Source organism: Eurosta solidaginis, chromosome 4 (genome assembly GCF_040869045.1).
Source record: "Eurosta solidaginis isolate ZX-2024a chromosome 4, ASM4086904v1, whole genome shotgun sequence".
Lineage (NCBI taxonomy): Eukaryota > Metazoa > Arthropoda > Insecta > Diptera > Tephritidae > Eurosta > Eurosta solidaginis.
Genome location: NC_090322.1, coordinates 71,555,137 through 71,567,208, shown reverse-complemented (window position 1 = coordinate 71,567,208; position 12,072 = coordinate 71,555,137). Strand labels below are relative to the sequence as shown.

Genomic DNA, 12,072 nt, shown 5'->3' with positions numbered 1-12,072 from the left:
TTGACTTTCAACCCGACATAAGATGCCCAGGTATGTATATCTCGATGCGCCCGATCCATCAAAGAGCTAATTGTGTGAAGGCACTTTCAACTTATGGCAATTGCAACGTCATCTGCGTAAGCCGTAAGTTCGACATGTCCCTCATCAAACCGCATGAGCAGATGGTTGATGACCAGCGTCCACAGCAGGGGTGATAACACTTAGCCCTACGGCGTGCCCCTGTCCACTGATTTCTAGACCTCATAAAACCATGAACTCATCTTTTCAATAGGTAACAGCATAATAAAAACGCTACAAGGTAGAATTATTATAAAATTTTCAACTTAATAAATTTAAAAATGTTTACTTTGGTTTATTTTTTGGTGATATTTTACTACGCAAATGATTTTTCAACTTTAGACTGACTTCTAAGTTAAAAAAAAAAGCACGTGCTAGGGTTTTTTTTCGATAGGTGACAGTTATATAAATCCCCAAGGCCATATTTACACATACACTAATCTACAAAAAGTCCACAAAGATAATCTACACGTCCTTGATCTATGTCCCTTGATTATTGCCTGGAAAATATTTCCCCAGAATATATTCACAATTACCGATTAGGATAATCTCTTTAAATATAAACTTGGCCTAATACTTCTTAGCTGCATATTAAATATACCTGTGCCTTGTATGGGAAAAGGCGCGTGTTTGAGTAGGTTGTCTTGATATTCGTACTAGTTGTGAATTAGTTTGCAACAGGTTGGCTTCACTGCAGGGTAAATAAATGTTAATTATATACATATTTGTATGTATGTATACCAAACACATTTATACATAAAAAAATCGGAGCAAAAATCGTGCTAATGGTGCAACTTGCAATTTTTCGCAGTGGTTGCATTATTTGCCTTCTGATTGGGTTGTTTCAATTGAAATATTATGGAATTTTTTAACTGCACCAACATAAATTGTATATATGTACATACGTATGCCCTTAAACTTCAGTACCTAACATATTATTATTATTATTATTATTTATTTAAGCTTAAACTACATAACCTGCTATGACTATCAGCTCTGAAACTTCAGTAAGGTAAAAATTACAATTATTCCCAACGGGTATTTTATAATTATTTGGTATGTGCATATGTATATACAATTACTTAACGTGCAAACGCATGAACATGAACATACATATTCATATATATATATAAATATATATATATATTAGGGCGGGTCGATTTAAAAATCGCTCATTGCTCTGTGAAAATCGTATTCTAGGGATCAAAATAAGAAACTTTGCCGAAGGAACCATACTCTAAAACGAATTCTGAGTCCCCCCCTTTGGGTCGAACTTTTGGGTAGGGGCAATTTCAATTCTACCTGCTGTGTCTTGTGGTGGTTTAAAAAAAACAACACAAGCAATTTTATGATCTGCAATTGTGTCAGAGTGATACCTTCATTTTTTAAAACGGTTGAATAAAAAACCCACACAACTATGTTTACGACATGCAAATGCATGACAGTGATGCCTTGGTTTTAAAAGGGGGTTGTAAAAACGCTAATTTCTAATAATTTTTTTTAATTTCTTTTCTATTACTAAGTTAAATTCATTTTTTCATTTACATATGTTCTGACTAAATAAATTTCTAGAGAGAAAAATAAACTCCAAAAAGAAAACACATAGGCATTTCAAAGTGGGATTTTTCAAAATTTGCCCCTACGACCCAAAGGGGGGGACATCAGAATTCGTTTTAGAGGTATGGTTCCTTCGGCAAAGTTTCTTATTTTGATCCCTAGAATACGATTTTCACAGAGCAATGGGCGATTTTTTTGCCTCCCCACAAATCGACCCGGCCTAATATATATATATTAATATGCTATAGATTCATAAATGTATATTACATACAATACCCAGCAAAAACTGTCATAAGCGGTGGTAAGCAATAAGGAATACTGTTTTCACTCCTGACAGAAAAACCTCAGAATAAGGTAAAAAAGAGTAAATCATACTCCCTATAGTAACGCCTTATTTTAGGCTTATTTACGCTACAAATAAGCTTTAGCCCTAAGGTAAACCAAAAAATAAAAAAGGATACATAATAAATACAAGTCAGCTCTAGTCGATACATTTTCGTAATATTTTTAAAGAAACTGGATTTTATTTTTCTTATGGTATACTATTCCTTATGCTACCTGGTTTATAAACCTTATACTCAGGTTATTTTACTTATGTTAGACTGTTTTTTAGTGGTTGCTAGGCCTTATATGAAAGGTCCTGACACAGCAAGCGACACCTTATAATAAGGCATAATGTAAGTCTTATTTTATTTGGTCCATAAGCTTAATGGCTTGTAATAATTCCTTATGTAAGCCTTGTTTTACATACCTTTATTATCTTTCAGGTAATCCTTATGCCTGATGACATAAGTACAAAAAATAAGGTGTATTATGAGGAATACGCCATACAACTAATATTCCTTATAAATTAAGGTCTGATACCTTAAATCGTTTGGCCTTATGAAATGGGCTTTATAGGTATATGTTCAAATTTTTTGCTGGGTATTTACGTATGTTCTTGCTTGTGCACATGCATAGATATGTACAGAGTATGTAGGCTTGTGTTAAATATACATGTATGTTTATATATATTTGCATATATGTACCTACATATGTGTGTATACCTGCAGTCCGAAAAGTTCTTTGAAATAATAATTATTTGAATGCCTTTAAAATACAACACTGCATATTCTCACTTATACACCCACATTAAATGACTCACAGATACAAAAAGTGCTAGGCACTTTACGAGTTTGGGAAAACACGTTCTGCCTGTACAATATGTACTTAAACATGTATGTATGTATGAATTCCGACAAAAGCAACAGTTGAATTGGCTTAGTATTAGTTAGAACGACAAATGCTTGTTTCGTTCACTTGTTCCGTCCGCTATATTATACACATTCAAGCGCCATGTAGTTACCAATACATTGAGGGCAAACGAGCCAGAATGTCTGGCAAATGCTAGAGTAATTTTGCTGCTAAAGGTTTAGTGTGGAAAGAAGAAACGGCGCAATCGAACGTATATCATCGGAAGCGGCATTTTTATATACATAGATATATACGGGAATTATAGTACATATATATTTTTTGTTTTATTATTTTTTTGTTCGATTAACAAAATAAAGTAATTTCGAAAGCTAAAACATTAAAGTGAAGAGCTAAAATTAATATTTCGGAATGAAAAAACTTCTAAGAACTTGCTATTTCTTTATATAATGATATCTAAGTCAAATAATACCCAAGTGCCAACAAAAGCAATAAATATTTTACAAAACACACATACAACAATAATGAATATGGCAAGCAATGGCGGTGCGCACAATCTCACAAACAATTCAAAAATGGGTTCTCGTCGAATATTCACGCCACATTTTAAGCTACAAGTATTGGAATCATATCGGAAAGATAGTGATTGCAAGGGTAATCAACGTGCAACTGCTAGAAAGTACAATATACATAGGAGGCAGATACAAAAATGGTTACAATGTGAATCGAATTTGCGATCATCAGTGGCTAGTATAAATCACAGTGGTTTAAAACATCAGTTTCATAATGTGAGTCAACAACAGCAGCAGCAACAACACCACCATCACCACCAACAACAAATACCGATTATAATCCCAACGAATAATAACAGTCAGTTCGGCTATCAATACTTTGAAAGTAAATCATCCCAGCAACTGCCCTTGGACACAGCCAGACAAAGTGTCGCTACAAATTCTACATCAGTGCCATCAATACCAGTCGTGGCTCCATCCACGAATGGAACAACACAAGGGGTATATGCGGCGGCAAACTTGGCCGCCGTTGTGGCTGCTGCTGCCGCTGCGGGAGCAGCGGGTGCTATGTCTATTGCCAGCACCTCAACTACAAATACATCGTCACCACTTTGTCAAACCGTAGTAAGTGGCAATACAGCCGCCGTAGCGGGAATATCGTCGTCACCAGTACTTCATACACATCATCCACTTCAGCCCCACCACAACCATCATCATCATCATTACGATACGCCATATACACATACATCTGCAAATATATCAATACCAATGCCTGTTTTAACAAATATTTCTCAACACCACCGACATTACCAATACCACACTATACCAACGCATAATCATACACTATTACAACCGCAATCTCGGGTGTCAACAATATCGTCATTAATGTCGTCAACTTGTCTACCTGTGAATGTTTTGTCTGCAACCGATTTGGCTTCTACACGTTCGCCACAAGAAACAACTAACATAACGCCAGATGAAGTCACATATAAACGACGTTGTGAACAAACAATCAATTCTAATGAAATGGGCAAACACGTAACAAAAATAATTGTGAATAATAATGGTGAAGATTGTTGCAGCCGTACAACTTTAAATAAATATCTTCATAATACAACTTGTATCGAAAATGAAAATGAATATAATGTGCAAAACTATAATGCAACAAAAGGTATATTATCAAACACATCATCCTGTCTTACTGTTACACCAATAGATTTATCTATCGGTTCCCGACGTGAGAATGCTGAGAATATAAATTGTAGTTTGAGACATTTACCTAAAATTGATGATGTGGCCGAAAATAAAAATGAGAGTGTTGTTGATTTGACTTTTAGGAAACGTAAGGTTATTTTAAGAAATGAAACAACATACAAACTCATAAGAAATTCGGAAAATTACCCAATTGATTCAGTTACAAAAATTAAAGAATTAAATGACAGTGATGATGATCATATTGAAATTGAAGCGGATACAACAAAATCGTCGCCGCCACCAAAGCCAGTCAAGTTATTTAAACCATATCTTTTAGACGATAATAAAGAGGATAAACATGAAGAAAATGAAATTAAAATTGGCTATGAGGAACAGTTATCTGATAATAAATCCTATTATAATTCAACAGTTAATTTGGATAGTGTTTCACATAGCAATTTTCACCACTCAAAATTAGCTGATGATAATTTTCAAAGAGGAAGTTCGTACTTTCGGGGATGTAAGCCATTAAATCTTCCAAGTGCCTTTAATATGACAGCAATATCAGCTTTATCTCCAGTGATTCCATGTGCTGAAGGGTCACCTGTTTCAGGATATGAGAGCTCATCATCAACATATAGCGAATCATCGTACAAAGGAGAGTTTTATAGAATAAATGAAAATCCTACATGTAGTATTGATTTACAAGTGCAAGCAGTTTGTGACAATTTGACTTGCCAAAAGAATTGCGTTCAAAAATGGTTGAACAACGATACAAATACGAACCCACCGGCAACTAATGCTTCCATTGTTTTATATGCTTAAACATTATGTTTTTAGATATACTATATATTTAATATACTTTTTTTGTGTGTACATAAGAGCAAACATTTTGAAAGGAAAGAATTTTTAAAGATGGAAAAATTTAATTTTAAGAACATTGGAAAAATCTAGAAATCTTTAAGAGAGATTTAAAGAAGGCTGTATAATGTATTCTAAAATATTGGCAATAATTATTTAATATATTGTATTTAGAAATTATATCGAATTATTGTATTACATATAACTAAATATGATATTTGGTTAACACAAATTGTCAGTATCAACTGGTGTGAATACAACCCTATGCATGTACATATATATGAATAAGGGTGAGATTGGAGGAAAAATTGTAATGATTTGTAATTTAAAATGCAATAACTTTGGAAGTCAATGTTTCAACATATCAAACTTAAAACTAGTTATATATTGTCTTAGATCATAACAACATTTACATATATATACTTACATATATGTATATGTACATAAACATATACATTTTGTAATTACTGAGCTCTTAATGTCAATTAGGAAATGTGGCTTAATAATAAAAAGCTTTAAATAAAATCAAAATTTTATAATATGGAAATTGTGAATATCATTCATGAACAAACATTTATACCATACATACATTTTATTTAAAAATAAATACAATGTTATTTCTAAAGTTATTTACATACCTACAGTTATGAAATAAAATGAGCTACAATCAAATAAGGTATATAATAAAAGTACAAATACTGGAAATAAATTATGCATTTTTCATTACATATTGAAGGAGTTTAAAGTTGTATGCATTTGGTAATCTGTGTATACAAGCTATACATCTTGAAATAATTTTGATATGTCCATCTGTACTTGTACCCAGGATATTATAACTTTAGTTATATAACGATAGGTGGTAATGGTATAAAGGAATCAAGATAGATATGGACTCCCTTGTATTAAAACTATCAGCGCCTAGCAAGATTTTTATTGAAATATATCCATCCACCTCCCCTCTTTAACACGATAACTAAGCAAAAATTTATATATATTTACCACACAAAATCGGACGATAGCCATATCGAAAAATGGTAAAAATGCTGTTATTCATTACCAAATACTGATACAGTGATAGAAATTAAGGTTTAAAGTTTTACCAGCCATTACTTAATAGCCGTGAAGATATCGTATTGAAATTTGGCGATGCACTTGCTGTTTTTATATAACGTGTGAAAATTTACAAAATCAGTTGACAAACATGTCCACCTTTTCTTTAAATCGTGTTTTTTTTTTAAGTCTAGCATTAACAAAATATTCAATTAGGTCTTAAATATAAAAAAAAATTAATTAACCACAGTACCAAATCAAGACTTCTTTATTCGTCAGCTATTTATTATTGATAACACTACTCGACAAATAACATCTCCATAAATAAAATAGGCCTTTCCTAAAGTAAAATTTTCTCCTGATTCCGAATATGACTTCCATTTTCCTGTGGCAGATCTAGTTTCCGAGATATCGGCTAAAATATGAAAATTTCCATATTTGCAGAACACTACTTCATAAAGTTAGGGCAAAAATTTGTAGTTTTCATTTTTTCGTTTTAAACTGTTGAATTATACATTATACTAATTCCCATAAACCGTTCTTGCCTTCACCTCCTTTCGCTATATTTATACATACTATGTCGGTAGATGTGTTTACGAAATGGCTTGTTCAAAAGAGATTTTAAATGTAAAAATAATCCGGATGATTTTTGCTTTATTTGCGGACATTATATTTTCGGAAACTCAAGTCGGAAAATAACTTATTCTGTCAAAGATGCATACTTTCATCATTTCGTTTTCCATGTAAAAAATCTCGATAAATCTTGGACACCTCATTTTATTTGCGCTAACATGAAGTTTGGTGTTCCAATGATGTGGACTGAACCCTTTAACCACGACCAGTGCTATTTTTGCGTGAAAGACCTTAAAAGTAAAACGAGAAAAGAGGAAATTAATAAGTTAACCAAATGTGGCATCAGCTAAAAAACCAAAACTACATGACCATACCTTACCCATACCTAGGCCGCCTATAAGTTTTGAAGCCTCAAGCGAAAGTGACTCCGAAGCAGATAATTCAGACAGTGAACAAGAAGGAGAGGTCCCACATCGGGTCTCACAAGCCGAACTTAATGACTTGCCCAGAGATTTGATATTATCGAATTTTGATAGCGAAGTTCTAGGATCTCGTTTGCTGCAATGGGGCAGCCTGGGCCCTTCGACAAGTACTTCCAAATTTCGAAATAGACACAAGACTTTCTCTTCTTTTTTTACTAAAAGTGAAAATATTTGCTACTGCAATGATGTTCAAGGTTTTTTTGAAGCACTAAAATTAGAAAATAAAGTGGATGATTGGCGTTTGTTTATAGACAGTTCAAAGCATAGTTTAAAAGCAGCATTACTCCATAAAGGAAATTCGTTACCGTCAATACCAGTGGCACATTCTGAGAATACTAAAGAAACTTATTTAAGCATATCCAACTTACTTGAGCTCATTCAATATAAACAATTTAATTGGAAAATTTGTGCGGACTTAAAGGTAAGCAGTTTCGGTGGTACAATTTAAAATAAATAGCATATGAAATACATCCCAGGTTGTAGCTACAAGGAGGTTTCACTAAATATTGCTGGCTTCTCTGTCTTTGGGACAGTCGTGCTAGAGAAACCCATTATATTCAGGAAAACTGGCCACCAAGAGCTGAGTAAGAACCGGGCGCCTTCAATATCGCAAACCCGCCTTTAGTAAATCCCGAAAGTGTTATTTTGCCAGCACTTCACATCAAATTAGGATTAATGAAACATTTTGTAAAGGCTTTAAATAAGGACGCGCCATCCTTCCAGTACCTAACGAAATTTTTCCCTAAAATAATTCAAACCAAATTAAAAGAAGGTATATTTGTTGTTCCGCAAATTATAAAGTTGCTGAAAGACGAAAATTTTGTGAATCTTTTATCATCAGTAGAAGCAGCGGCTTGGTACAGCTTTAAGCAAGTCGTTAGTGGCTTTCTTGGCAACAACAACTATAGAGAGATGGTCAAAGTCTTGTTGAAAAACTGCAGTGCTATGAAATGTAACATGTCCCACAAAATGCATTTTTTGCATTCACATTTGGATAATTTTCCCGCAAACTTAGGTGCGGAAAGTGATGAACAGGGTGAACGGTTTCACCAAGACCTCATGATTTTTGAAAAGCGTTACCAAGGTTTTTGGAATGAAGAAATGATGGGCGATTATTGCTGGACAATAATACGAGAGACGAACCCAGAAAACCGTTTATAGGTACCCACGAAAGTACCCACGTCCCTCACTATTGACCACCACGGTAAAATCGCTCAATTTGACTTTTTTTAGATGTAGATATGTATGTATTTAATGTTGGTGTCGTTATTTTTTACTGAATTGCTGATTTATACTTATATTACTCAATTGCATACAGTTTAACGCGCAAACATATGTCTATAATAAAACGTTATAAAAAAATAAACACGTAGTTTGAATAAAAACTGTCTCTATAAAAAATTTTATGATAGACGCTTGAAAGTTAACGGGGCTATAGTCTCAACGGTGCGTCTGATTGTTGTACTGATATGCTTAAAATTTTCGTAATTAAATTACCTACAACATAGGAGGGCTAACTTTTTTTCGTTCATTTTTTTTTTTCAACATTTTTTGAACGTTTTTTGGCATAGTCGCCAAACTACTGAAGATACTTAAGGGAGGTCAAGCCAAAAATTTTTTATGGGAATTAGTATAATGCATAATTCAACAGTTTAAAACGAAAAAATGAAAAATAAAAATTTTTGCCGTACCTATAGGTATAATGAAGTAGTGTTCTGCAAAAATGGGAATTTTCATATTTTCGCCGATATCTCGGAAACTAGATCTGCCACAGGAAAATGGATGTCATATTCGGAATCAGGAGAAAATTTCACTTTAGGTAAGGCCTATTTTATTCTTGGAGACTAAAGTTGATCAAAATTTGTTGAGTAGTGTAATAAAAAATTGTTTTCAGTCAATATTATAATTTTCATGTTTATTTAACTGTGAATTTGTTAAATTGGTCAAAAAATTAGTTTGTGTTACAGTCAGCTATTAAGTTTTTCTAAATTTAAAATTAAATAAACATCAGAAAACGATAAGCAGTTTTGTTTAAGGTGTTATGTTGTAATGTGACAGTGCCCCATAATGTTTAAATTTTACTTGCTGGTAAATTACCACGTCTAAATGAAAAGGGACTGTTGGCGACCTAAATATTTTTACGGTAACTGAATCATACTGATATTTCGGTGGTAATATAGCGCTGCAAAGTTCGAGAATTCAACAAAATTTAAATGGGGTTATAGGCCTGCGGGCCTGTTAAAACACCGCGCTCTGATCTGCCACGGGAAGTCTTTTCTATACGACAGCATGACACTGCTAATATACGTCCAAATATATCGAGAGAGGTGTCAAACAACGCGTCTTGGCCTCGATAACAATAATCCGAAGGTGAAAAAGAAAAATTTTATCTCTGTCCGGAGATATTTGCAGTTGAAGTTGGCGATTTTCATGTGGTTGTTGTAATATCACCCACAAAAAAATTGTGAATATAAGTGTTTTGCGCGGATATAGTTTTGGTCTCCAAACCGGTGTTGGACCCACCCAGGGTAATTTTATATAAGCGCGGCCGAATGCCACCAATGCAGAGAGGTGTTCTGCGCCAAAATACTCTATGGATCCCACCCCCGTTTCGGAGGAACCCGTAGGTAATTTTTCGGTTTTTCCTTAATATCTTTTGAGCGACTTAAAATTTTTCTTTTCCGCCTTCGGATTATTAATACTTACGATATTTTTGGACGCTTATTAGCAGTGTCATGCTGTCGTATAGAATCAGCATCAAAGAAATATATGTACACGCTTTAAACCACTTGCGCCATAGCGAAAAAAGACTTCGCTTACCAAGGCAGTTGGTTCTATGTACCGGAGCGACTCGGGATTTTTCCCGACCAAGGACTGTCATTTCAGTGTAACCCCATTTAATTTATGTCCTTCCCATAAATTGTCATCCCTCCAGCAGCCCCTCGCAGCGGGACTGCTCCATACTCTCCTGCTCCGGGCAGGTATTGAACCCAATCCGGGTCCGTCTCCTGACCCCGGTCCTGAGAAATGGTTTTGCTGCGTTTGCCGGAAAATAATCTTTTTAGGACGGTCATACCCTTGTCAGTGTGTCTCGTGCAAAGGATGGTTGCATCAGACAGGTTGTTCAGGGCTAGCCCCTAAAACCAGACATCCCCGTAATTTCTATAAATCGTTTGTGGCTCACTGCTGTTCACGCCCAAGGGCGTTCCGTAGTCTGAGCCTTAGCGCCCCGAATAGACGAAATGGACGAATTGGACAAAATCGTAAAACAATTACGTGGAGACTTGTTCATTGACGTTTTCCGCGGTAATTAATTGGTTTATTAAATAGTTTTATTACTTTATTTACATTTAGGTACATACATACATAAAGACGCCGGCTTTACCAAGGAATCTTTGTTGCTGTTGAAGTCAAGCCATTTGGATACCCTTCTCGGAACAACAAATTATGGGCAAAGGGTAATTTTTGAACATAATCTTCTCAATTGGCAAAACGAACAGGTAATATACATACAATGCATTTTACTTATACTTTAGATTCTTATATTTTTTTCTTTTGACTAGGGTGTTAATTTGCAGACAACTGTATGTGGCGGGGCCGCATTATTAGATGATTCGATTATTACAGAGGTATGTACTTGTATATATCTACAACTAATTCAAGTACTAGAGTGTACATATTCATAAATATGGTATAGCTTCGTCACTGTCAACAGATTGAAACGATGTATCGTTGAGAAACGAATTGGTATTACCCACTTTTTCTGGCCCTTTTGCGGGTTTTGATGCACTATTTTCTGGCGGAACATTAAGTGGAGTATGGTCTTTGAATTTATCTACAACTAATTGAAGTACTAGAGTGCATTCATTTTCATTTTTGGATGTAATTAAAAATGTCGCCTGTTTATATTCTAAATCCTGTAGGTGTTCCTGCAACTCTTCAAGTGGGATGTCTCGCTTCCCATGTATACCACGTCATTTGCATAGTATAGCTTTTGAGAGGTAAATTCTTGATGGTTTCCGGGATCATTTTCAGGATCCATCCGGGGCCATTTTGGGATCATTTGGGGTATCTTCGGGCATCATTTCTGGATCGTTTTGGAGATCCGTCCGGGATCCCGTTAGGGTCATTTTGGCACTTTTTCTCGACTAATACGGGATCATTTGGGGACCCTTTCGCCATCATTTCTGGATGGTTTTCGGGATCAGTCCGGGATCCCGTTCGGGGTCCTTTCGGGTCCCTTCCGGCATCATTTCTGGATGGTTTTCGACATTCTCCATCACTTGTTGCATCTCATCATAACTAGGACTAAGTTTTTTTTTTCATTTACATACATACATTTAGAAAACAGTGGAAGACATTTTGAAGAAATCGGTCGACGGAAAACATATTTTGGAATACTACAGTAAGCAACAAGTTCTCAATCCGAAATATAGCAAATCTCTTGCAGCTACTATTGCAGCCTATTTGATATCCTCCGGTGTAAACACAAATCCAAAAACATTTGAGTCACTTGCTAATCAAATCGCATCTTTATTTTTAAGCGAATCGAAGGTATAAATAAAAATCCGTATTATTTTAAAAATTAATGTAAT

At 34.7% G+C, this 12,072-nt stretch overlaps 2 protein-coding genes across 8 annotated transcripts in view; both read left to right on the top strand.

The window, feature by feature from the left end:
* Positions 1 to 12,072, top strand: part of MED18 (mediator complex subunit 18) — a 332,244-nt gene that overhangs the window by 287,654 nt on the left and 32,518 nt on the right. For 4 of the 7 annotated variants that reach the window (XM_067782062.1, XM_067782061.1, XM_067782059.1 and 1 more), the window contains exons 3-5: positions 10,832 to 10,977; positions 11,041 to 11,106; positions 11,822 to 12,031. In XM_067782062.1, the coding sequence (XP_067638163.1) occupies positions 10,832 to 10,977; positions 11,041 to 11,106; positions 11,822 to 12,031 (422 nt within the window). Of the gene's footprint in view, positions 1 to 10,831; positions 10,978 to 11,040; positions 11,107 to 11,174; positions 11,229 to 11,821; positions 12,032 to 12,072 lie in introns of those variants that run through there. The other 3 variants (XM_067782065.1, XM_067782064.1, XM_067782066.1) reach the window with 2 other exon arrangements.
* Positions 2,971 to 6,046, top strand: brk (brinker). The gene has a single exon (XM_067778900.1). The coding sequence runs from the start codon at positions 3,255 to 3,257 to the stop codon at positions 5,334 to 5,336; it is 2,082 nt and encodes a 693-aa protein (XP_067635001.1). The 5' UTR covers positions 2,971 to 3,254; the 3' UTR covers positions 5,337 to 6,046.